This window comes from Pterocles gutturalis, unplaced genomic scaffold, assembly GCF_000699245.1.
Source record: "Pterocles gutturalis isolate BGI_N339 unplaced genomic scaffold, ASM69924v1 scaffold17045, whole genome shotgun sequence".
Taxonomy (NCBI): domain Eukaryota; kingdom Metazoa; phylum Chordata; class Aves; order Pterocliformes; family Pteroclidae; genus Pterocles; species Pterocles gutturalis.
Genome location: NW_010141193.1, coordinates 56,134 through 83,209, shown reverse-complemented (window position 1 = coordinate 83,209; position 27,076 = coordinate 56,134). Strand labels below are relative to the sequence as shown.

Below are 27,076 nucleotides of genomic sequence, written 5' to 3'. Positions count from 1 at the left end.
CTCTTTCCCCCCTGCTGTCTTGTCCTTTTTCAGTTCTGTATGTTACGTTGGCTTATTTTTTTGGTCCCCAGATAGCGTGGCAAGAGGTGATTCATGAAGTGATGCAGTGATTTCAGTGCAGAGTAACGAAATGGCTGTAGCTGTAATAAAAATGGAATGTCTACTCTAAATAAATGGGACATGCTCATCTGAATGAGACCAAGTAGTACATTCATTCCGAGCATTACTGATAGAATTGCTGAAATTACTGAAATTATGAAAAAATTAATTTGGAAGAGTGTACGCGTGAGTGCTGCAGAGGTGGAATTTCTAAGCAGTGGGCAAAGAGTGCTGTTCAAAGCCTGCTGCAGTGCACATGCAGATCGCCTAACCTCAGTGGATTTTGAAGTAAATAGACCTGAGCTTAGCTGCATAGACGTAGTTGCCTCTTGCTTACCTTGTTATCAGTTTAGTTTGGCTTACTCTTAAGCAGAATGGTCTTTTGGGTTTTTTTTTTTTTTTCATTTTACAGTTGTTTAGGATCTGCTAAATACAGCTGAGACGTGAACTAACTTTTCTTTTGCTGTAATTCTTACCCCCACCCAAGAGATTAAGGGAATTTAGGCACAGTTAAGTATTTAGAAACACTAAATTTAGCAAGACAGCTAAAGCAGTTGCTCATAAGATAGTGCTGCTTTTTAAATTTTTTTTTTTTAGCAGACCAGTTTCAGTTTTTCATTTAACTGTTTGTCACCCCAGAGAACCTTCTTAATGTGTCACAGTTTGTTTTGGGATCTCCCCTTTTCCGCTGCTGTGTTTTTTTCTTTCAAGTTTCAATTGACAGACACTTCAAAGGCCACCACAAGGAAAACTGTTGAAGTAATTATTGGCTGCTGTGTTTTGCCTTCATCCAAATTAGTGAGACTGTTTTGCTAATTGCCCTGAAATGTGACACAACGTTTTCCAATAAACCAGACACAATTGAACTTGCCTGCTGGCATTTAAACTCTGAAATATTTCCAAGAAGCCAGGACTGAGCGAATACTTGGGCTTGTTGAAGGAATTTGTCCTGATACAACTGGAGGAATCTTCCAGGCTTTACCCCCCTGCCTTTGGTGGGTAGGATCCTGCAGCTTTGGAGAAATGTTTTCTGTTCTGCATAAAAGGAAGCCTGGTGGCTTTTGGCTGCCTTTAACTTGCAATAAAGATGGAAAATGAGGGTCTTGGAGAATATTTTGGATGGTACTGCGGAGAGGACTTTGAGTTTGTTTATTCCTTGCTGGAAATATGCAGTGTCTGACTCTGAGTCACATAAATAAGAGAGAAAAGCTCTAAATGCCACCAGTATTACTCAGATGTCTGTGACTTTTATTACATATTGGTCACTGTTTGTCACTGCTTATTGGATGGTGGCTATAAAGAGAGGCTTATATAGGCCATCACCCCTTCTACAGACTTCCCCTCCTTTGTCTTGTCTGCAGTAGGATGTTGTTCTCTGAATTAGAACATGAAAAGCACCAGGGATGAGGGCAAACACACACTTCAGTGAAGCTACAGCACAGCACTAATTGTTAAAGCCCACACTGCTTTAATCTGCCTCTTGCTAGGACATGAGCAGAGCTCTTTTGTGACAGTGATGGCTTCTAATAGGTAAATATTTTTCACTGCTCTCAAAGGTGAATTGTATGTCTGTACATATGCAGAAAACATTATGTATTGGTCATGTTTCTGCAGAGCCTGGGTGACTGCTGATTTATAGCCTTCCAGGTATCGATGCCTTGTTAAAATATCACCATGTTAAAGTTACCAGAAAGAAAAGCAATTAATGAATTATTGGACAAAGTAACAAGAAACTTTGAAGTGAAAGTGTTACAAATGTAGGGCTATCAACACATTGCTTATGATTATGTTTTTGGTTTTGAGTGGCAAACAGCGCATCTGTGTTGTCATATGCAGAACTCTTTATCTTTTGCAGCTGACCTGTATTTCCTGATTATATCGTATATAAATAAAAACAATGCCCAAGCAGTTTGGTGTGGTTTTTTTACTTTTTTTTTTTTTTTTTCCTCCTGGCTATATTATTTGGAAAAATGCCTCTACAGGAGTAGCAATAACTCCTTCAGACAGTATAAGGACACTGTTTAACAGAACTTGAGTCACCCAGGGTTCCTACTAGAGATAGGGCTTATCAGGACAGATGCAGTTTGGGCTGCTGTCTCTGGGGTTCTGGTTTGGCTGTATCTATGCCCCAAAAGTGCAGTGGAAATTATTAATTATGTATTTTAGTCATTTTTTAAAAAAACAGAATAAATTAAATAAGAGATTATGTGATCAAGAAAACCAAGCTCAAGCCTAGCTGGTGTTTTGATGACAATGTATTTGATTTTTAATTACATTAATAGGTGTGTCTTTTTTTTAAAGGCCTTATTTATCATGGAGGGGCATTTCTTTGGTAGGTCAAACACCTAAAAGCCTGACTTCTGGATCAGGATCTCATTGTGCTAGATACTATACAATGGAGAATAAAAAGTCACCTTTGCTTCGATCTGTCCAGGTTGTACCTGAATGGATGCTTGTGTACATCAGGTGTAATAACTCAGCAGCACTAGAGCCTGGACGAGCTCAGATTTAGAACAAAATAATGCTATCTGAAGAGTTGAAAATGGCTATGTGTGTACCTGGGCTGAAAAGCACAGTTTGGGTACCTGTCCACTGTGTTCCTCTGCTGGCAGCACTGGGAGTCCAGGGACAGACATCTGAGCAGCTCATGCAGCACGTTGAGGGATGTGACTGGTCCCTTATCGCTGCTTACCCTTGGCCTTGCCCACCATGGGCTCTGGGTCTGGGAGGGATCATTGTTAGCTCAAACTCAGTCTCTAAAAACAAAAAGATGGTGAAGGAGCCGTATTGTCACATCTGTTGAAATTGCAAAGCAGCCTCAAAAATGGTGATTTTGTCACACCTGAAGGTGTGATAACCACAATGTTTTTCAGACAGGGGGCCTTGCAGGAGTGTGGGGCTGGGGAAGAATGGTGTTCAAGCTGGCTTCGCTGCTGGAGGCAGAATGTGGTGGCTCTTAACCCTCCACCAGAGTGACTATCAGGAATGGAAGGCTGGCTTACTCTTGCTTAGGGGCTTTGTGAGCCAGCTTTGAGCTATGTTCAGCATATAGTGATGATACTGGTGCCATTTTTTACGTTCTCTTTTAAATGTAAGGACATTTCATTCATCTTTTTATTGACTGCAGCCCATTTTTCTGCAGTCACACTTTCCTTGTATTGGGTTTTTTACGTCTGATGCCTGTGAAGACTCCCTGTGTTTTATTTCCTGCTTTCCTGACTCCCACAATTTCCCTTTATTCTTATGTGCTTGTTGCATGAAGTGGAGGAGAGCAGACACTGAGTTCCCTCCATTAATTTTGAGAGACTTTTAGAGCTGTTTTGCGAGGGGATCTGCCCCCACCTTACTTTCGGTGTTATTACTCAGCTCTTTGCTGTGTTTGCAGATGTGAGGTCTTTCTACCCCCCTCTGCTGGGAACCTGAGTAGAGTTCTGGGTGTTCATTCTTTCTCAAAGGTGCTTTTGCTTGTGACCTATTTTTTTTTTTTGCTGAATACAACCTGTAATTGTATATTCATGTGAAATTCGGCCCTGCCATTGCAGGCTCCCTGTGTGGGAGGGTATGCAAATGACAGGACAAGAAATGAGACACTTGTAGAGTTGGGGTTTTTTGGAGGTTTTTTCCTTTCACGTTTTTAGCATTCATCTGTTTTCACTGGTTAATTGAACTTGAGTGAGTTGGAAGTAAGCATTCTCGGTAACGAAGGTTTCTGATTCACTGAAGGACCTGGTACTTCATAAGCAGCTGAGAATGAGAAGTAGCGTGAAGGCTGTGAACTGGAGAAATGTATTAAGTGATCTGTTCCTGTCATTTTTATTACTCTTGATAATACTTTTGTAAGTAATGCTACATAAACGGCAGATCCCAATCCAGATTTAACCTGGACCAAACTATGCTCGACTTTGCCTTTTCTCTGTCACCGATAAGATATGTGGTATTTTCCTCATATTCACAAATTTCTTACTATTTTGGGGCATCTGCACAGCCCTGCAGAAATTCCTACCAATAAGGGAAACACATGGAGTCAGAGCAGCCATGCTCCTGCCTTCTTGATGGATGCTGGTAATGCTGTGCTGTGGACTCCAGTAAAAACTACTGGACACTGGTGTATTTCTCTGGTGAACAGAAGTAAAACTTGAGTATCCATACTCTAAATCACCTTCAATCCTGCTTCATTCAGGCTGATTTCAAGAACAGTTGTCATCCTTTGCTTAGCAAATTAGTCCTAGTTTTTAGGACTCATTTTGTAGGACTTTAGTTTTATGCTAAATTTTCCAAAGAAAAAAATTCTGTCCTGTCAACCCGTTATACTTTCTGACCTCAGCATGAACAGCTTCATTCTTCTGCTTGCCTCCTTTTTAAATATTTGGTATGACAATATCTTCTGTTCAGTTTGTTAGTTCCATATCAAGGCTGATGAGATGGATCAAGTGTGGTTTTTTTTTTAAAGCCATACAGATGTTTATTTTCTTGAATTTAATTCTTAATTTTGCCTTACAAGTAATCACTAAAAAGGAAAGGCTCTGAAAAGGTTTATCTTTTTCTTACAGCACTTGAAGATAGGTACAGTATACCACAGGCACAGTGCAACGGTTTGGATTCAGCTGATAGCAAACAATTCTGTGGAGGATCTGGCTGGCAGAAAAATGCTCTTTAAATCATCTTCATACTTTAAGAACAGCCTTTTTAGATGGGTAGTTTTACAAGGTGCGGTGAACAGGTATCTCAGCTCACTGCTGGAAGGGGATGGTTCTGATTTCTTCTTCCCTTCCCCGTGAGATCCTGCCACTTCATGTCCTTGTAGATCTCTCCACCTGCAGATGAGTAAATCATGCAAAGTATGGACTTCTGCTTAGGATGTGGTTTCAGTGGCATTCTCTATTATGTATCGTTTTGTCCTTGTTTACTACTTGCCCAAACTCATCCTCATTAAAGTGTTATGGAGTCACTAACTTAAAGTGTATTTCATAGCTCTGATTTTTTTCTGTTGTCTCAGTTGGGAGGAAAGTGTAATAAAGCAATAGTATTATGGAAATAGGGATGAATCTGTTGCTTAGTGTTACGGTTTTGACCCTGGCTAGCAGCAAAACACCACAGCAACTACTCACCCTGCCTCCTCCCAGGGATGGGAGAGAGAATTAAAGGGGTAAATGGAAAAGAGACTCATGTGTTGAGATAAGTACAATTTAATAACTAAACTTCAATAATAATAATGGTAATGGTAATGATAATATGCAAATGAGTGGTACACAGTGATACTGCTCACCACTTGATGACCAAGGCTCAGCCCATTCCTGGCTAATGATCCTGGAGCAGGGAGAGTCCTGAAACTGCAGTCTGAGAAAGGGGATAAGAGTTTGAGCATCTGAGACTGAGAGCTGACTGAAAGAGCAAGATGACCCCAAGAGAGGGGCGACCCAGGAGAGACAATCCGGCGAAAAGAGCACTTCTGAACAGAGGCTCATCTATATACTGAGCTTGATGTGCATGATGTGGAATAGATCATTGGCTAAATTTGGTCTCCGTTCCAAACCTCAAGTGCTTTGGGTCTCAGTCCCGAACCTAAGATCAAATCCTGGGCTAGTCACTGCGGCTGTGCTCCCTCCCAGCTTCTCCTGCCCCTGCAGACACGGGCACAGCAGAGAAGCTGGGAAGTCCTTGACTGTCCTGGCAGCAGCTCTGCCCATCAGTGTGTGATCAGCTTCTCAGCGCAAACCCAAACACAGCTTCATTCTAGCTGTTGTGAAGAAAGTTAACTCTGTCCCAGTCCAAACCAAGACACTGAGCAATATAAACACATGAAGAATTTTAGATTTCTTGTCTGTTATTCTTCAGCCCAGTTACAGAAGTCTGAAGGAAGCTATTTGGTCAAGGTTAAGGAACAGTGCTGAATGAGCCATAACCATGGGAGCCAGTGCTTCTAGGTCTTCCTAAAATATGTTAAGAAAACATTCCATTCCAACCAGTTACAGTGAGCTGAATCTTGAGGCATTTTGCTGGATATAACAGATTATTAAAATGATAAGACAAGTGCATGGCAAAATAGACTTTATTTTTCTTGCTAAGTTTTCCAAAGTGTCTCTCCAGCAATACTCTGAATAAATGGCTTGACTGCTTTGATAGGATTTTTGGAGAGGGAATTCACATGCCTTCATCTCTCTGCTTGGTTTGGTGGACTCTGCTAATGCTTGAGACCTGCTTTTTTAGATGCAAGTCTATGGAAATCTCCTGCATGTGTTGTGGGCAAAGTAGCCTATGGCACAGTGAAGGCAGAGCTTTGAGAAGGAGCAGAATCTCGTGGCAGATAATGTCGGTTCATGTTGCTCCAGCTGTGGAGTTGGAAGTCAGAGGTCCCTAAGATGTGAACACAAGGTGAACTGTCCAGGTTATCATCTCCTTCCTGCTGTGGTTTTTTGTTTGTGTGTTTCCATGTCAGTACTTGTCTGTCTGATTGAAAACTCAGCTTGGAAAGCATGCGGCAGTGTGATGGTTGGAGATACTGCCTACTCAATTAGAATAAAATCATGTTGTGAGTGTAGGCTCTTGCTAAATATAATGTTGCAAACGAGGCTTATTTATATCTGTAATATAACTTCTCCCTTAGTCCTAGGTAACATTTATAGCAAATCTATTTTCTTGTTACGGAGGTTTTTTAGGGGCATTTTAGATAGTTCTGTTTCATTAGTTCCCTCACTGCCAAGGAATAAGCTTTCCTAATTCAGATCAACAGCATGAACAACATCTACAAACCTGATGTACCCTTGAGAAACAGATCAGAAGTGTCTTGGAAGAGGGTTTGTTTGTTTGTTTTTTGTCTTGTTCTTTTGTTCCCCCCATAGGTGGTGGTGAGCCCTGTCCTGGATCTGTAGTGATGCTTATGACTATGGTTGCCAAAGCTGGGCTGCTGTAATGACGTTCTGTTAGCCTGGAAAAGAAATCCACAGGATGCTGTTCCTAATACTAAGCAGATTAACTGTGTGTAAATGTTGCAATTGAAATTAACGGGCGCGCTGACTACTGCATCACACAGTTAATGTAGGAAGTCCTCTTGGCTTAATTGTGCACTTACATGCTGTTTCTTGGTAGGTGCTTAAGTCATTATTTAGAATGGATAAACAAAATTGGATTTTTTTATTGGGGAAAAGCTAACCCTTTTCAAGTTTTGGCTAGCCTGCTGTGTTAGAGAGTTTATGCTTTGAATACTTTCAGAGAGAAAGCACGGGCAGTGTTCCTTAAGCCTTTGTCTAAATCAGGAGTTGAACCTGAATCTCTTGTGATAGCAGTGACTGAATTTACAGTGTTGGGCAGACTTACGCACTCTGCTCTGAACCAGGCATCATGAATGGTCCTTGGGCTTGGTGTGCTGTGGGCTCTGACAAATGTTGCACCTTTGAGACAGAAAGCTTTGATGTTTCAGACTTGGCTTGATAAATAAACAGAAAGACCCCAGAGAAAACTTCCAGCCATGCTTTTGTGTACTCGGTGTGTTCTTTTTCCTCTGCTATTTTACATATAATCTGGTGACATACAGTCACTCTGGAGAATAGTACTTCTCTTGTTTATCCATATGTGGTATCTCAACTTCAATCAGGTTATTTGCTTCCCTTTTTCTTGTTTTTAAATTCCTGTGGTTATTGAGAAATAGGGGTTTTTAACAAGGTATTTTTCACTTGCTAGTTTAGTTGTAGATTCAATCTGTACAATCTATAAGTGTGCTTATTTAATTTGAAGTTTATTTTTTAACCTGCATGCATGACACTGCAGAGTACATCACGTTAAGCCCAGCTTTCTATGGGTTAGGGTTTTGGCTTATGACCAGATTACTGTAATATAACAAACTGTGGAGCATGGCTTCAGCCTGAAGCAACTGTGAAATAATGCAATTCAGGCTGTGATTGACAGCTGGCTGTTCCTGAAAAGGGAAGGTGTAATTCCTCCTCATGCTTCCCTTTTTTCTTTCCCCCCCACTGCTTCCCTGCTCCCAAAGATGTGGTTCCATCATCTTTCTTGGGTTTGCTCTGGTGCTGAACCCTTGCAGGTTTGTTTCTGTTTAATCCATCAGGAAACTCTCCTCTCTTTCCTGCTGGGGCTCGTTTCTGCCAGGTTAGTGAGACTGTGAGATTGACCCACAAACAGGTCTGTCCTGTGCCAGAGCTGGTGCGAGGTGGAAAAGGGAGCGCACAGGTGGGAGGGAGTAGGACTCAGCTGTTCAGCAAACTCCTCAAGCCTCCTGAGACTACTGCGTAGCCTCCTCGCACAGTGCCCAGTACGTTGTGTTTTCAGTGGACCAAGTGTTTGCAGAGATGCTTATTGCGGTCTAGATGAAGTGACTTGTTAAACTACAAGCTGATTTGTACCTCTGATTTGGTAGTTGATGTTAATTAGAGCAGGAAACATGAGAAATGGCTGAAAAAATAAGCCTCCATGCATGCTGTTATTTATGTTTAAGAACAGTCTATTTACTTAGCTCCAATACTTTCATAAGGATATCAGTGAACTTCCAGTTCTGAATGTGATTGGAACAGTTTAAGTTGGTTTAAGTGTTGTCTGAATCCCGAACTGTTTTTAATATTATTGCGTGCTGGGATTTCAGTTCAACAAATCAAGGAGGTGGTAACAATTTAAGTCACCACAACTGTTTGCAAAGTGGGTTTGTTTCAACAGTGATTTAGATTAAACCCCACAAATGCACTATTGCCACTTCGTACAGATTCCTTAGGCATGATGAAATGTAGCCAGGTCTGGTGCTGTTTTACTACAAGAGGAGAAAATCTGTCACTTTGTTAGTGTTGTGTCAAGTCAACCTGTATTTAGCTACTCACTCCTTTTTTGCCCCTCTCTTAAATAAAGCCTGGCTGGCCTCCGTGGGGCTGCCCTGGCAGAAGGAGACTGCTGAGGGCTGAGATGAGTTAGCTGCGTATGTAAGAAGATTCCATTAAAAAAGCTTCTTCCTTGTATGCCCTGTGTTGTCTGGCACTTCAATTATGACAGTTAGAGTGAAGAAGTCTTTGTGGGTGGAGAGTGATCTTGTAGATAGCTAGAACCAATCCCACAGACGACTTGGATGCCAAGAAGAGACAATGTGCTGGAGTTTTATTTTGGGACTACTTGACCTGGTTTTGGGGAAGATTTATCCTGCCTTTAGCATTTTGGATTTGAGAGATATCAGAATGGGAGCAAGAAGGATTAAATGAATTTGGGAAAAATTGCCTGAGAAGAAATACACCCTCATTTTTTGGCTAAACACCAGTCTACAGAAAGCCTGCAATGTAGTCTTCAGAAGATAATTAGTTCTTCTCTCTCAAACTGTTAGGGATTCCTCCAGTTCCTTTGACAAATTAGCCCATGAGCAAGCTATGGAACAGTGAATGAAATTATGGCTATACATTGCGCTGTGCACAGTCAGGACCTGTTAGTATGTTTGTTGTACTAGGTACTGTATTCCCTGAACCTGTGGTGAACTGGAGATAACTTGTTGAAAGAGGGGCAGGCTCCCCTGTGCTTACCAGAGGGGAATACCATGCACATGTTATGGTTTTGTACCCTGACTAGCAGTAAAACAGCACAGCAACCGCTCACTCACCCTCCTCCCCCTCCTGGGGATGGGGAAGAGAATTAAAGGGGTAAAGGGAAAAGAGACTTGTGAGTTAATTTAGTAACTAAACTACAATAAAATTGAAAATAATAATGATAATAGTAATATATACAAATATACAAATGAGTGATACACAGTAAACTGCTCACCACCCAATGACCAAGGCTCAGCCTGTTCCCAGCTAATGATCCTGGAGCAAGGAGAGCCCCAAAATCCAAATCCTGGAAAAGAGATATGAGCCCGAGTGTCCAAGAGAGCGGGAGCCAACTGAGAGAGAGAGAGGACCCAGAGAGGAGGGTGCCCCAGAGAGAGACAACCTGGCGCAAGAGAGAGTATTTCCAGACAGAGCCTCATCTATATACTTGGGCATGATGTGAGTGATATGGAATAGACCATTGGCCAATTTGCATCTCAATCCTAAATGTAAGATCGAATGCTAGGCTAGTAGTTGGGGCTGTGCTTCTTCCCAGCTTCTCCTGCCCCTGCAGATACTGGCACAGCAGAGAAGCTGGAAAGTCCTTGACTGTCCTGGCAGCAACTATCAACATCAGTATGTGATCAGCCTTCTCAGCACAAATCCAAAACGTAGCCTTACACTGGCTACTATAAAGAAAGTTAACTCTGTCCCAGCTGAAACCAGGGCAACGTGGGCATTGGCCACAAAGTTGTGAGGGTGTAAGCATACACCACAGCTTATGCCATTGCAGCTTTTTCGTCTACCCATAGCTTTAGTTTAATTGAACATGTTATGTGAGCTTGACCAAAATAAAATGTTTAATGGCACCTCTTTTTGCCAGCCGGGTAAGGAGAATGACTTACGGCATGTTTGAACTTTATGTACCACTAACAGTGATGCTTTTTTTACTTTGAGGGGGAATGCAAAGTTGTGGTGACAGAGCTCAGCGGGTTGGTTCCAGTGGTTTAAGTCAGCATGTTCTTGTTATAGAAAATGGAGAGCCAGTGGGATAAATTTTAAATCCTGCAGATGTTTAATGACAGGTTTCAGTAAACTTACAAACTCCTCAACTATGTAGCACAATACAGAGCCAGACACCATGGACAGTATATTTCAGATAAATATTTAGAAGTTGCCAGTGGAAGCTAAACTTTGAAAAATGTGAAGTTATTCTTGAAAGGGTTCAGATTTGTTAAATATGTGAACAGACACCTATTTATTGAAGCTAATGTTAGTATGCCTTGGTGAGGAAAATACTGTATAGATGGGAGCTCACATATACGTAAAAGAGGGAAGCTTTTACGCGCATACAGGGGAAAGTACTGATGTCAGTTTAATGTGGCATTCTGCTCAATGCATGTTTCATCCTTTTATGTGACTCTTAAATAAAACCTTTCGGATTTTTCTCTTTCAGAATCGTAATGAAATAAAAAATGGAGCGATCCTTCGATTAACAACATCTCCAGTGAGTTACTGTTCTGTTCTTCTCTCCCTTCAAAGTGAAGATTTGATTAGTAAATCATTGTGAACTTCTGTATGTATTTTTAAGCTTTAGCCACGCTGTATCCCCCAGTCCTCCTGCAAAGGAGGATGATGGTGCAATCACAAGATTGACTGTATGTGTTGTTCTCTTTTTTTGAGTTATAGGGGCAAGGGTGGTATCTCTGAGTGACATTTGGTGGTAGGGTTGGCATAACTGGGTGATTTTTGTCTCTCGCTTCTCTCCCACTGGGAACAGCTTTCATGTCATGTTTGCTTCCCTGCTGGCATTGCAGCCTCACTCAGGTGCTTCTTTTCTGCGCCAGAGCTCAGAGCCAAGACAAGAGGCTAGGAGGTGAATCACGGGGAGCTCTGCTGGGCAGCGCAGGTCAGAGCTTTCCTGCTCTCTGGGTTTCTGTTGAGTGAGCAGCAACTGTACTGTTGAGATTTTACTGTTTTCATTTTATTTTTTTATTTCCACCCTGTCTCCTTGCCAGCTTCTCGAAAAGCACAGCAGAGTTGCCGGTTGCCTTGTAATGGCGTATTTTCCGGCTGAGCTGAGCAGTACTGTTGCCACATGCTGAAAGCCACTATTAGTCCCAGAAGATATATGTCCAAGGCAGCAGCAATCTCATTTCCTTGCTGACAAATGTAGCGTGCCATTAAAATAGTTTACCTCTTCGTGGTGGTGTTCTAGCTTCTGCAGATTGAAAGCAGTCTTACGGCCAAACTCTGCCACCCTGTACTGCAGCTCATTTGAACAGGCAACACGGAGCTGTGGTGGTTCAACTTCTGGCTTCTGTTGTACTTGTTAAGAGTGGGGTAAGTTACGGCCATAAAATATCTAGAAGCCACACAGATATTAGATTATAGGGTATAGATGTTTTTGGATGGATCACTTTTCAGCTAGGCTGAAAGTAAAGAACCAGAGAAGTGTATGTCGTTACTAGTTTCCCAGGTTCTCCAGGCATCGTGTGTGTTTCCACTCCTCCCCAACCTGCTTAACCTGATGATGGCTGATATTGGAGTTAGAGGTGACTAAATTTGTATGCAGGTTTCTGTATAAGTGGAAAATGAAGAAGCCAATATGGAAACATACATATGCCTCAAGTTTTTTTTATAAGTGACTGCAATATTAATCTACAGGAGTGCAGATTCTTAACAGAAAGCACTCCTAAGCAACAGCCTGTTGGGCAAAGACAAGACGTTTCCATTATCCTTCATCATCTTTTTCAATGGTCATTGTATATAGAGCTTTACAGTCATAAGAATAAACATCAGTTTAAGACCATGGCTCCATCAGAGTCTATGTGACTGCGGAGTCTCTTGCCATATGTCACCAGAACAGCCTTGTACATGGGCGTACCACATGCTGATGGAGTAAACCTCATTTGGTGGAACTTCCTCAGAAACAGACAGCCTCAGCACCAGCTTCTCCTAACCTTTTGGACTTCTTAAGAACAAATATCCACTCCACCAAAAAAGGACTTGGGATCTCATGAAATCAAAACAACATCTGTGGTTTATCAAGAACCAATGTGGTCCGAATGCACTGCATCATTTTTTTCTGTAATCACAGCACGGAGTGGCAGCATGAGATGACTCATGGAATCCTTCCCTGTCTCAAAATGGCCAGTTGCACCATGCAAAACTGACAAGAGGCTGTGCTGCGACTGATCTGTGGAAATGTCTGTCTGTCTTCGTGATACTTGTGCAATTGGAAACGTGACCTACAAACATAAAAGATAAATTCAGGATTTGTAACACTTTCTCCTAAGTGTTATGGCTCCAGGAAGGTGGGGCTTTGCCTAGGACTCTGTTCTGCTTATTCTGGTCCTTTGGTGGTTTGCCTTAGGGTCAGTCAACCAAGACAAGGGTCCTCAGGATATTGAGATATGTTACCTGTTAACACCAAGCTATGGACCACTCTGGCACTGGCCTGCAGTTACGAGTGACTCAGCCATCCTGTTATGACATAGAAGGCTGGTCTACTTTCTGGTCTTCAGTATTGATATTTATCTCTGAACCAGTGCTTATTTCCAAATTTCTGATGTTTTTAAAACAAGTTTACAAAAGTTTTTGTCAACTTTTTCCCAGAATCAGAGAGGTAGCTTGGAAGGAGTTTTTGAAGGACTGGATTGGGTTTTGTCAGATTAGAGAGTATTTGTATTCTTTAAATAGACATAAAAAGTTCTGCATGTTCCCACCCTACAACAGTATCTTTGCTTTTAAGGTACTGTTGAAGCGGTCATCATAGAGGTACCTAAAATAGATAGATTAAAGGCTTCTAAGCTGTGGTTTTTAGACTGGTGACCCACACAGTGCTTGTCATTTACCCTGAAAAGCTAACAGGCCATCTGTTTCCATTTTTTCCTCTGAAGTTACGTATGAGAGCAACAGTAGCTGGAGGAGATAATGTGAAGAACAGGCTGCGTGATATAGTCCTGCAAAATGGGAAAGATGCTTTCCTAGCTGCTAGAACTGGGTGGGAAACGTTTTTCTCATCCTGTGAAAATATTAAGATGCTGAAATGTTTTTCTCCCTTTTTTCTCTACCCCACATCAGTATAAAACTGAGATTATCTTCCCCTAGAAAAATAAAATAATACCAAAAATGCTTTCTGAAGATGTGCAGGAATTAGAAAAGAAGGAGAGGAAGATTGAGAGAAATGAACAGGAACCACGAACAGATTATGCGGTGTCTAGGATGTGTCCATGTAGTTCCAGAGGGGCCTGAGCCTGCCTACTTACTGACTGTTGTGAGCAAAAACAATCCATCCTGAGCTTCACAAGACTTTTGAGGAAACTTTTTTCTTTGAAGAGTTGAGAGAAATAGTTCTGACCAGTTCCAAAGGCTGCATGAACTTAAAATACTTTTCTACTTGTTAATTTTCATGCGACTTATTACCATGACAGCCAGTAGTCTGGCTATACCTATTCACAGTTACATACTGTGAGTCACTGAAAATTGGGTGAGAAGGATGAGAGAGGATCTTTTTTGAGTTCTGTTGTCATTAGCCTCAAATTGTGTATCACTCATGTACCCAGAGCAGGTACTATCACAGATTAAAAGGAGGGAGGGGAAAAAAGGTAGTTTTATCTAGAAGTAGTAAACTGGCATTTTTGGGTTGGCTTTTTTAAAATCAGGGGTTGAAATCTAACTCCCCAAATCTAAATGTTAAATACTTTCTTTTTTTTACTCTCAAATTTAGGTTATTTTGTGTGTGTATATAGGGACCTTTTTTCCGAAATCATTGTTAATATTGCAAGGGCAAAACTGCAGTTATGGTGTGCTGCTAAATCCATTAGAAATGCTTGCCTTCTGAGATTTACAACGTGTCTATTCTAAACTTCTTTGAGTTAAGACTTTGCAAACGCCAGTCGTTAGGCCTGGTGGGAATTTGAACTGCCTCTTTGTTTCCCTAGGTCTGTTTGTGCCATTCTCTGAAAGGCTGTTTTTTCTAAACAATGCTATTTTTTTCCCCTCTATAAACCACTCCCCACACAGACACTCTGTTTCCTAGGTAACTTGAGTACAGATTGAATTTCTCTCATATTATCTTTGTTCCTATATCATCTTTCTTATTTATTTTTAACCTCTCCTATCATCTTTCTTAACAATTCTTTGGGCTACTGTGTGTTTTTGCAGTTTTCCGTGACCTGCATTCTCCCTTTGTCCATTCACATTTCTGAAGGGACTCATCAAAAGTTTCTTATGCAACATTTCTTTGTATTTGAACATATGTGACAGTCGAAATGCCAGATTGCTGTTGTCTGGTTTGTGATACCCGTATTCCAGTGGATGGTGGGTAGGTGTATAAATAAATAAGGTGTAATTGCTCCTGAGTGTGAGGCTGTTCCATAAGGACAGTTGTGTCCTGCAATGCAGCAAGCAGAGTCCAGCCTTTTAGTGTGTGCAACTCCAGGATTCCTGCAAATCCTCGTTCAAATTACTTATCGTTTTGGAAGGATGCTAAAATACTGGGAAAATTAAACTGAAGGAACTGGCCTCTTTTTTTTTTTTTTTTTAATTTAATGGTTTTCGAACAAAACTGATGATTTGAGCACTCACTGTTTATTTGAAAGTGGCTTCTTGGTCACTTAAAAAACATGCCTTGCTAATGAACTATATACCTTAAATGCTGAGTCAGCGAGTAGCCTTTTCTCATGTGGTATTTTGTGTGCCTGATCATTTGCTTTTGTGGAATGTTTTTCTTTGATCCCCTAGTTGGAGATAGGTTGAGTTCTCAAACCTGTAAGTTGTTTGTAGGCAGCTGTATTAGCATTTCTAGCTTGAGCAATCATGTAAACAGGGATGTTCATTAACAGACATCATAGTGTTTTCCCTGAATGCTTTTACAGATGTGAGCAACACGTTTGTTTACTTATATGTGATCTACACAGACGAGGAAGTGTAGAGGGGTTTTTCAACCCATTTCTACTTCTGCATCTGAATCTTCTATCTTTGAGCAAAAGTTTGGGGATCTGGTCTACAATCTTTGATCTGCAGTTTTTGTAATATGTGCTGAACTGTCTTAATGTTCTTGAAGTTCAGTAAATGCATAAATATTTGCACGTCTAGCCTATGATTGTGTCTATCATGTAATGGTGAATTAGTTATTATTGAACCTTATCCCAGGAGCACTGACCATGGAAGTCAGTGAGCCACTTTTATATTTGTCTGCTCATAGTACAAGAAGATGATTTGGGAAGTGGAGTTGGTTTTTGTCTTTTTATAGATAAAGGTTTAATCTCATGTTTTCAGGTTTCCAAAGGCATATTTTGAATAGTAAGCAAAAAGGATTGTTTTAAATGCAGCAAGAGGAAAAATAGCTTTTCAACCATTCGTAAGTGGCTAGTGATTGCATAAACTTATTTAAGGCATATTTACATAATACATATGTGACTTTAGACATGACTATTTCCCTGTTTCTCTGCTTCTGCCTCTTTAATTGCATATAGCGATGGCATAGGACTGCTCTGTGTATTACATTTGTACAGGGCTTGAGATGTAGAAATTGTGCCTGAGCATTAATGTGAAAATGTTAACAATTAAAGTCTTTACTAATTAAAATGGAATCTCATTGCTTACCTGGCATCAAATGCTAGTTGGGTCTGTTAAATCTGACTTGTGTATAATGGTGATTACGTAACGTATCCACTCCTCTGTTGCTTTCTGAGGTCTGTGCAGTTGCAGGTGAAGTGGCCAGGACAAGGCAGCAGTTTAAACCACCACAGTGTTTCAGCACTGGGTGATTTAAATTAAACCACAGAAGCGCATCTGGTTGGTTAGTACAAAACTCTATTTGGTAGCTACTACTGGTGCATATGCCCTTTTTCTAGCAGAGCGTTGAATAATGTGGCTAATTTATCTACAAAGACCAAAACACCTTTTTTTTTTTTTTTCTTTTTGTAAAGGATGATGAAGAAAACTGATTATGTATTCCTCCATAGCATATTAATGTTTCATAGTGGTTGCATTTGGAATCTCATCCCTCCCTCCTATCTTTGCATGCTGTATTTTGTATTCTGGACAGAAACCCTGAGTACACCTGGGTAGTAAATTGCTTTCAAAGTTTGCACAAAGTACTCAGTGGCAAAGAAATGATAATTTGATCTGTAGAATCCCTTGTTAGGATGATCTTGGGATTTCTAACCTCCAAATGGCTATTTGAGTCTCTAAGCTAGTCACATCTTGGATTTAGGTCATTAGCTTTCTTTTTAAGCTGACAATCTCATCAAGCTACTCCTTTTAAGCACTGCTGCTCCCTAAGGGCGACCTATCTGGCTGTCCTTGGAGCAAGTCATTTAAGACTAGACATGCAGCTTATGCCTCTTGACAGCCTTTTGAAATGCTGGGGCTTCGACAGCACAGGTTTTATGAACTTCCTGCCTTCCTTTCTAAACAGGAGAGCAGTTAACACTGTCTTTCATTTACTTGAACAGCCGTGTTTCTGTTAATTCCCTCATAAAGGTTCTCAGTTGGGGAGGTTTTATATATTTATTTATTCTTGCCTGAATGATATTTCAGAGACGTGGCAGCTAGCTCTGCTGTTACTTTAATGAGCTGTGCTCTCTGTCCATCCACTGATGGATTGTAAATCATTAAAATAGCTCCCTGGTAAGCACTCGGGAGCATATTTCATCTGGGTTTCATTTTTTAATGCAGTCATAAGTGAGCTGTACATTCCATAAGCACGTATGAGTGCTATGGCAACAGGAACCAGGAGGCTTGTGAGAACTGCATGGTATCCACTGAAGCAGTATTTTCACCCGTCAGGCACTTGTGATGACAACAGCCCACATCACTTTTGGACATGGTTCCAGTGAGACATGGACCAGCACTCTTGCTAAGTAAACAAATATTTGTTTACCACTTTAATGAAGATCTGCTCTGCCATTGTCAGTTCTTTTCTTTTCTGATAGTGGGAGCAAAGTTTATTGGATGCAACGTCTTGCAAATCTTCTTTAAGAGAAGTACGGCTGTGTAGAAACCTTGCTGTTGGGGCATTAGCATTGGATGGTCAGATAAAGCCTGTGATGTTAATAAGCTCTCTCTTATCTGCTCTATCTTTTTTTATCTCTTTTATCTTTTACCATTTCCAAAGTCAGGAGAATGCAGCTGCCATGGCAGTGTTGAAGATTTTTTCCGAAGTGCTTCTTTTCTGAGGTGGGCAGGAATTCAGACATTGTATGTATTCTGAGAGAGGGTAATGTTTTGAGGATGCTTTGCATCTCTGAGTCTTCCTGAGTTGTTGTAGTGGGGAGTCTAGAGTAGGAACAGCTCAATGAAAGAGGTCATTTGGTGAGGTAGGAGTTGGCTGTTGAACTTGTGGTTCAGGTAATAATAGTGGTTGCTCTGAATTTTTGTAGCTGATTATACAAGAGTACTTCAGCAAAACTTCCTTCACCTGCTCTGGCAAAGGGAAAGAATTGGAGGAAGTATTTTGTGGTTATCCTGAAAGTTGGAAGTTAGCGGGATCTATTTTTATTTATTTCATAGGCTTTGGCAAATTATTTAGCCTACCAGCTCCTTGAGTTTGAGAGAATGTTCTTTTAGTACCGTTTGGACAGACATTGCCGTTACAGAGAGACTGTATAAGCCATTGTTTCCCCATTACAGTTGATGGAGGAGGTAACTTAGGGTGGCAGAAAGACCTTTTGGATGACAAGATTCTGTGTTTTTCTAGATAATGTATGGTATGGCTGCACCATCCAACATTTAAGGCATAGAAAAGCTCAGAACTAAAGGATATTCTGTTTCTTTTCAATCCTGTCTTAGCTGAAGATGTTAACCACAGTCATACTGACTAGAAGATATTTCCTCTCCATACAGGCTCTTCACCACACAGGTTCTGGCCAAAAGCTGGTTGGAGACCATGCATTATTTTTTCATTTGTAATAATGGGAAGTAAGAAACCTTGCTGATCTTGGAGGATATTGGGACCTTTAATTTATTAATGTTTGTGAAGCAAATTTATGTAGATAGGAAGCTGTATCTATAACAACACAGTGGTGTTTTTTTCCTGTATTCCCTGTATAAATGTTCCCTTGCACTAAAAATGACCACTGTCTCAGAATCCTGATCTGCAGAGATGACCACCTCTGTGAAGAATATATTCACTGCTTGAACAGAAAAGGAATTGTCTGACAGCACAGCCTTTTCTTCTATTTTTCTTCTTCAGCCGAGAAAGAATAAGCTTAATCTCAGAGAAAAAAACTCTCATCAGAATTTACCATTAATTTGGTTTCCTAATGACACGTAGCTTCTCATTCATCTTTCATTTGGTGCTGGTAAGAAATGAATTTTAGGAAATTGAATTTTGCAAGTGTCTGTATATAGTGAGGGGCGGTATTTTTCTAAGAAAACTATTGGCTAGAGAGGGATTAACTGAAGCTTTTGGGTATCATGTTCAGGTAATTGACAGCATCAAATTGGAAATGTGAGATGTATTTTAAGTTATTTCTATGGCTAAAGAGAGAGATGATTTAATATGCATTATTTAAATATCCCTTTAGCTTTTTATCATCAGTGTTCATTTTGGATTTCACTGTCTGATCCTGTATTTGAAGCATTAATGGGCAGAATAGCCTAATGTGTGTGGATATTGAACTTGCATAAAGATGTATGAAAGATCGTATCATAGTATTATGTGGGAAGGAATTGTTCCTATGCTCCTTGTAAGAGAGTGTGTGAGTTTTTGAATTGATTGTGAACAAAAGGAAGAGGAGGAGGAAGGAGCAGAAGGCCTGAAGTTGGTCTCTAGTGATATAACCTGGTTAGGACAGTAAATGGTCTTCATTGTTAAAGGTCATGAGAAATGAGTAACCTGAGTAAGCGTTGACAGGAAAGAAAGTGCTGCCATTATTATACTGAGATTGTCTGATGCAATTTGTTTCATTTTCATTTCTATTTTACTGATATGACACATAGGCTCTTCAAGCCGAAGGCTGTCTTTTGTAATGCTTACTTTTTGCCTGAGACAATGGGACATCTATCCATTGGTCAGTTTATGGTTATGCAACACTCCAAATAATTATAGGTAATAATGGAGCAATACATTAGCAATATACTTCTACAAAAGTAATTTGTATGTGAGCTACTGACTTAACACTTACATGCTCAGAAATTATTATAATAAATATTGAACATGGCCATTGTTACTGCTTGCGAAAACTTGTTTTTCATTATTGCCGTGGTAACAAAAACTGTTTGTTTGTTTGTTTCATATGTTTTTTTTCTCTCTTAGGCTCAAAATGCACAGCAGCTCCATGAGAGGATCCAGTCTTCTAGTATGGATGCGAAGTTAGAAGCACTGAAGGACTTAGCCAACTACTCACGGGATGTTACGTTTGCCCAAGAATTTATAAACCTAGATGGCATTTCCCTCCTAACGCAAATGGTTGAAAGTGGCACAGAGTAAGTATTCTGCTTAAACTCTGATGTTCCTCCCTTATGTGGGGTGCTTTTGTGCTCACTCTCTGAGTGCCTGAAGTATTTCTGTGTACAGCTTCTGAGATTATATAAATAAAACATATGAAAAGTTCTGGGCTGGCAGGATAGTATATCCATTATCAATGAGAATTTTTTTTTTAATTTACCCTGACAATGGGCTGGTGGAGGTTGGGGGTGAGCAAAGTAAGAAGTCACAAATACCCTCTGTGCCATAAAGTTTTGGGGAGACTATGGTCCTGATTTCTTCTCTACCCATTGGAATTTAGATGAATCATTGATCGTATATTTAAAGGCTGATGCTTAAGTGATGTCATCTGAAAACTGTTTTAAATTTCATGTTACTAAGAACATGTGGAGCAAAACCCAGTGTTTACTTTGTTTCCATTGTTGTTGTTTTAATTCTGACTGGGTTTTTTCAAATGACAGTGGCTTTTTGATGTGAAATAGAAAGCTGACCTCTGAAAATACATTTATTCTTTACCAGAACATCTTACCAATTTTCACCATTAGTGAAATTCAGGACGATAGTACTGAGTGTCTGCTGGCTTAGTGTGGAGGGTACTACAGGAAAGTATCAACTGGATTGTTGTAATATTAAATTATGTTCTAACAGTTACTATTTCAAGTAGTCTTTTGCTTTCAAGTAAGAGTTTCAGTGTTTTTCAGTTAGTGTCAGCCTCTACTACATCTGAAGTCAGTGGTACCCACACCCTTTCCTGAGAGAAGGAAAATGCTCTGAAAGTAGCTTTCGTATTCATTGGGGGTGTTCAGTCTTGTGGACCAGCCTTCAGAATTCGATTGCTGAAATCAGTCCAAATCTCCTCCTAAGTGTGCTCGTGTTCCCTTGGATTCAAGAAAGTAGATAGTGTTTGGGGTAGAGAAAAAGTAGTAAGTGGGCTTTGAAATGGAACACAAATTGTCTCTGGTCCCATGCAAGATATACTTGGGATTTTCCACAGGAAAATTAAGTGGTTTTTAGAATCCAGTAGTCCTTAGATTGGGAAATGTAAAAGCACACTCTCGCTGATCCCTGCCTGTTATGTGGTTGATGGTTTATTGGACCTATTGCCTAACTCTAGCTCTATACTGGATTTCCAATGACTCACGGTTTCATCTTCAATGTTTTGGGTTATGGTCTTTATTTTTTGCAGTAATGTGGTCTGTGGTATGTATTATGCCACTTAAAAAAAAATGCTTCTAGTTATCAAATTTGTCAACTTGTCTTCTATTCATGTAATATTTGTTGTTTAGAGACCAAATTAAACTTGAAACCAAACATAGGCTTAAATTGATGTAAATATATGCACACAGTTCTTGTACTAATTAAAAAATACACTGAATGGGCAGGCTCACGTGTGCCTATGAAGATCAGGACATAAGCAAATTAGAAGTCACTGCCTCTGTAGTTTATTTTGTCCTGAATTTATTTAAGTTAAATGATTTAAGTTCACTGCGGAAGGTATTTAAACTAAAGCACTTTATTTTTTTATTGAAACAGACAGGGAACATTCACATTTTTTTACAAGCATTTCTTTTAGCTGCATCAAAGCTAAAGCAAGTGCCCTCCTCACCCTTCAGCTGTGTTTGTACTACTGGTTTGTAGCTGCAGGATGGGCCAAGCTGTAGCAGACTGGTCTGGATTAAAAATAACTATTTGGGAGGGAAACTACGTGAGCCAGCACCACTGTTGAAAGAACTGCTCAGCAAACTACACCCTAGTAGTAATTCCTGGCTGAGGTTAAAGTTTTAAAACCACACAGCAGGCTTGTAGACTGGACATATAAGCAGAATCTATTGCCTTTTTTTTTTTTTTTTGAAGTCGCATTTGGAGAGATTTCAGATTTTTCTTTTTATCTGGTGTAATGTATCACCAAAGATGCATTGATGGATCTACCTGTCTAATCTCTTTATCAGTGTTTCTGCCTGTGGGGAGCAACGCTGTCTGGTTTGGGCATTGAACAAAGACTCAGACTGTAAGAGTTTCCAGCAGCTCCACGTGTTGATGAACTCTCAGTACTCACTGCAGTCTTTTTTGTGTTCAGCAGCCTAGACATTCTGCAGCTTCTGAGGGAGTCTGCAGGTCAGGTTTTTCCAAGTCTGGCTTTGCAAAGGGAGTTGTAAAGCAAGGACATCTGTGCTACGCTGTACATTCCTTTGTGCTTTTATACTGTGCATCACTGGCTGATAAGCAGATATTTAACAGAACTTGAGTTTCGATGGAAGGAGCAAATACTAATACCCACAGACTCGGCAGCCTAAGCCTGCTGTGGTCCTTGTGCTTTCCTTTCCCGTCTGACTTCAAGCTGTTGATCTTGTCCTCCCACTTCAGCGTCTGTCGCTCATTGGTTTTTCAGTGCACTAAGCCAACAGACAAACTACTTCCACAGAAGCAGCTTTTTTTTTTGTTGTTTTGGTTTGTTTTTTTACTTTATTATTACAACAAAACAGCTTCATAAAATGGCCTGTGAGCAAACAAGGTGTGTGTGGGAGGCAAGGAAAGGTCCACAGGTGGACCTACCCAAACACTCCTGTTAGCATTAGGAAGGAAAGGTAATATCAGAGGAGAAACCAGCAGCCAGAAGTTTCAGGGAAGGGCAGAAACTTCTTTGATGGCTCAATTTTAGAAGGCAATATGTTTTGTAAAGACACCTTTATGGTATATCTTCATTGTGCAGTTCTTGCCCACCTTTGAGTTCCTGTTGTTGAGCCAGCCTTGCTGGAATGAGGCTATGGCCCAACCCAGCCATACAGCTGAGAAAGCCTCAATGGCTATGTGCTGCCAAGAGGTGGTCCAGCTCCCTGCCCTCTTCTCCCACTCCTTGTGAGTTAACCCCCTCTCTCCAGCCTTGTCTTGCTTCCTGCCTGCAGCTGGTTCTGGTGTCTGGATGCCTCACAGAGCCAATCCAGTTTGTTAACTTGGTTGCAAAGTGCTCGATTCTATTTTGCAGAGTTAGCTTCCTGCTCCATTGGGGACTTGAAGATGCAGGAGAGGAAGTGGGCATGGGTGAATGTAAAAAAAAGCCCTTTTTTTTGCAGCAACAGACCACTACATTAGCCTAGATGTGTCATTTAACCACAACCTGAGAGCAGTCATGTTGTGAAATAGTGTGAGAGTGGCCGTCTCTGGCCTGGTGACCTGGAGACTGGCACTAAGACTCTGAGGGGGTGGGAGGGGATGGGGCATAACCCCCTGGGTCTGCTGCTGCTGCTCTGCGAGGAGCCCCTCTGTGTGCTTGCCCAGCCACCTGTGGGTTGGTGCAGCTGAGGGCAGCCCTGCATCAGCAAGCCAGGGCTGAGTGGTGCCTCTGTTCACGGTGTGATGCAGCTGTGCTAGAAATGGATGAATTTTGTTAATTCAAGCTTTATTCTCTATTTCCCCCAAAGGGGCAGACAGTGCTCATTAAAAGTACCGTCATGCTCAGTGGAAGGTTGCTCTGAGGTTTTCTTTGCATGTGGAACTCATGTTAGGGGCAGCTCTTAAGTTATAATTTGAGTGTGTAATTAAGCTTTAGTGGGCAACCTCTGGAAAACAGGACTCCAGCTTTTTATGTAACTTTCACTGAGGAATAGGTCTATGCTTTATTTATAGTTGGCTTTATTTATTGTGCTGCTTGCTCATTATTTCAGTGAAGCTGATGACTATAAAAGTGCAGTGACCAGAGTAAGAGAATGTAAATCCCTGGGTTTCTAGTTACCTCTGCTTCATTTTGCTAGTGGTGAAAAGAAGTAGTAATATAAAAAGTTGACAAGAACTAACAGTGTTTCCTAGTTAATTTTCCATATGTTATATTCCTGAATATTGAAGAAATTTAGAATGCATTGGAGAGTAGCCTTTCCAGTTTCTTGCTGTTAATGTAGCTTGAAAAATAACAAATTGAGAGAGGGTTTTTTTCAGTTTTGCCTGTGGTTTTAATACTATGTGTGGTTACCATAATTTGGGATAGATCTCCTTGAGTGCCTGCTGCCTAGAGCAAATGAACTGTAGACGTAGTGTGTGCTGGGACAAAGCCATAGGGGCTGGTGGTAGGCAGGTTGTAGGGTGCATGAGGCCCTAGTGAAGCTGAGAGTGCATCTTGCCCGTATCAATATATTTGTGTCAGCAGAGATGCAGCGTGTCTTAAACTGTCTACATGTATCCCAATCCTGTTGATTGAGATGGCTCATCTTTGTTTTTCCTTCAGGCTCATTCTTGCTTTCATCTGACTGGATGTACAGGCAGTGTGAAAGGGGAGTGTAAGGGTGTGCTGCTTCTGCTCCCCTCCCAGAGTGCGATGCTTTGAGACAGGAGAGCAATGCTAGAAGGTCCTAGTTACCATAATGACTGATGAAAAATATGTTCAGGAACCAAACTAGAAGAAACTTATCTTGTCTCCTTGCTATCCCATCTGAGATAATGTAGTTGGCTCATTCAGAACTGTATTCCGTGGTCTAGCTCAGATTTAATATTTCAGAAAATCCTGGCTGTAGAGTCTTTCTGATGTAGCAGAAGACTGGTACAGATGTGGTGGAGTTTTTTTCTTGATGTATCAGAAGAGTCATGTGAGTGGGACAGACTCTCAGCCTTCCTTAAAAGGAAATAAAAACCTTCATAGTCCCTTATAAAGTAAGAAACGGAAAATGTAAGTCAAAAGCCATAAATATTGAATGACCAAAGAGTTAATAAAAGGAATCTGAATTTATTTTTGTCATTACCAGTAATAATAATAATCTCATGACTGGGATAAAAAAGAGGAAGGCCTATGCAGAATTTTCAGTATTTCTTTTTATTGGCATGGTCACAGTCTCTGTCACTTGTCATTTGGCTGAAATAACATGCAGTTTTTTGCCAAAAAACTGAGACTACGTTAAGCCTAGCTGTCTTGACAGTAACCAGAATTGTTTCTGCTGCTGTTGAGAAGGTTGTTCTTCAGAGGTCTGCTTCATCGATGCAGCTGTGCTGAGCAGCTTTATTGTGGCACAGGAGCATGCTAGTCAATGCTGCATGGACATGGTTGCAGATAGCATGGTTATAATTTTAAGGGAGTTGTAATTGCTTAGTTGCACAGATGGGAGAGAAAAAACTTGCTTTAAATTGGGATGGTTGTTAAATTTTATCATCTTCCTATTGGAAATAATAAATGCAGATCAGGTTCATATAAGCTAAATAAATGTGTATTTGTATTCTAAGTAAATGTTTTTTAACTATCAGCTAAGAGGAGTCTTCTATGGAACACATGCAGTTGCAGAGTTGGCTGCTGTACAGCTGGAAGTCTCTGAGACGGTAATTGTGCGTGCTTTAAGGACAAATTGTATTTTTCAGTGAAATTCTAGCTCTTGGCCCATTTTACAGAGATAATGCTGTATACCAGCCCAGTGGAAAACTGAAGGCAGATTGGTTTGGAGTTACTCCGACTTTAACACACTTTTTGGGACAGCTGCTCACATACCTGTGATGGGTTTTTCCATCCCAGGCTGATGAGTATTTCAGTAGCGCTGTCAAAACACTTAAGCAGCCCATGCTCACAGCCACTTGTTTCTGTCCTGCTTCAGCTGAAGAGTGATGCTAGTACTGTTTGTAGCAAGCTGGACTGGGAGACTGATTTAAATTATTAAAAGTGACAATAAAAGCTACTTTTAATACAATATTCCTTAACCCAAGTCAGTTCCCTTGATTGAGCTCACGGTGATGCCCCAGAAACCAGTTGTGCAAACTCACTGGCCAAATGGAAAATGAATTTTCAGAAGATATGAGCAGTGCTAAGATAGTAGGTCTCTGCCACTGAAGTCCTTTTCCACCCTTCCTGGCTGCTGGCTGTGTAGTTCGTGCTCCTTCTCTTGGTTGGCTCCAGTGCTCATCTGACTCCTCAGTGATCCAATTCAGTTTGCTAATCCAGCAGAAAACAAGCCAGCCGACGGAGAGAGGGAAATATTTTGTATTTTTGACAGCACTGGGCTGTTAAACAGGCTCAGCCATTCCTGTGAAGCTTCACCTGGAAGCATAGATTACTTAATCTGACATTACTGCCAAAATTGATTCTTATCCAACAGGGGCTTTACGCAGTCTCCATTTCTTGGTGCTATCGTAATGTTGGGAGAGGGTGACTATTGTCTATGAGGCAAAAATCCAAAAGGAGTATATAAAATCAGGTCATTTGGTTATACCACTGTGGGAATGGTAATGGCAGGAGAATGAGAAAGGTCTGCGGCCCTATCTTTCAGTGCAGTTCCCATAAAGGAAGAAAGTGGGGTAGGTTTTCTTTCTGGGTGGATTATTTTTTTTTGTTGTTGGTTTATATTTCTCCTGCTTGCTCTCTTTTGAGTTTTTCTCCAGTCTTCAGGCTTGGATGCCACCCTCCCTCTCAAAACATATAAGAACAATTTCTTGTATATCCTTCTGATGAACGTCATGTACATAGCGCTCGCTCTACATTTCAGAGAAAAGCCTCATCTGAAGATTGAACCATCAAAGATCCCATCTGTAGAGAGGAGGGGGGAGAGTTGCTGCTCCTTGCACTCCTCCCATCATAAATGCCTTTTCTCCAGGGTTGTTTTTCTTATGCTTAAGAATATTAGCATTTAATTGACCCCTGCTAAGTGGTGATGTCAACACCCTGTTGACAGGAACTGGCTTTTGTTTGGCAACCACTTTTGTAAAATGGGATAAAAAGAGTAATTCCAGCAGTGGATTTCTGTTTCCAAAAGTTCTTAAGTGTACTAAGCTGGACAAAATTATTTTTTTTTTTTTTTTAGACTCCAGACAAAAGTGTAGTATTTGAGGAAACAGCAAAAATAAGGAGAAGAGCTTAAAATCTACACTTCTGCAACTTTCTAGGGTGCTTTTGTCTCTTAGACCGTGGTGGCTGTGGGATGTTGTGGTAGCCGTGTGGAGTGGGAATGCTGCTGGGTAACTTGAGAGACATTTTGCAGATTTCGTCTGAATAATTTTTAATCTCCTGGCCGGAGTGTTTCCCACACTTCATTTATATGTGATAGCCACACCGGCTACAGACAGA

The 27,076-nt window shown here is 40.8% G+C and overlaps 1 protein-coding gene across 1 annotated transcript in view; it reads left to right on the top strand.

Annotated features, from left to right (window-relative positions):
* Nucleotides 1-27,076, top strand: part of LOC104469446 (engulfment and cell motility protein 1) — a gene marked incomplete at its 3' end in the record, with an annotated part of 85,729 nt that overhangs the window by 11,577 nt on the left and 47,076 nt on the right. The window contains exons 4-5 of the mRNA XM_010083948.1: nt 11,065-11,115; nt 19,879-20,048. Of these exons, the coding sequence (XP_010082250.1) occupies nt 11,065-11,115; nt 19,879-20,048 (221 nt within the window). The remainder of the gene's footprint in view (nt 1-11,064; nt 11,116-19,878; nt 20,049-27,076) is intronic.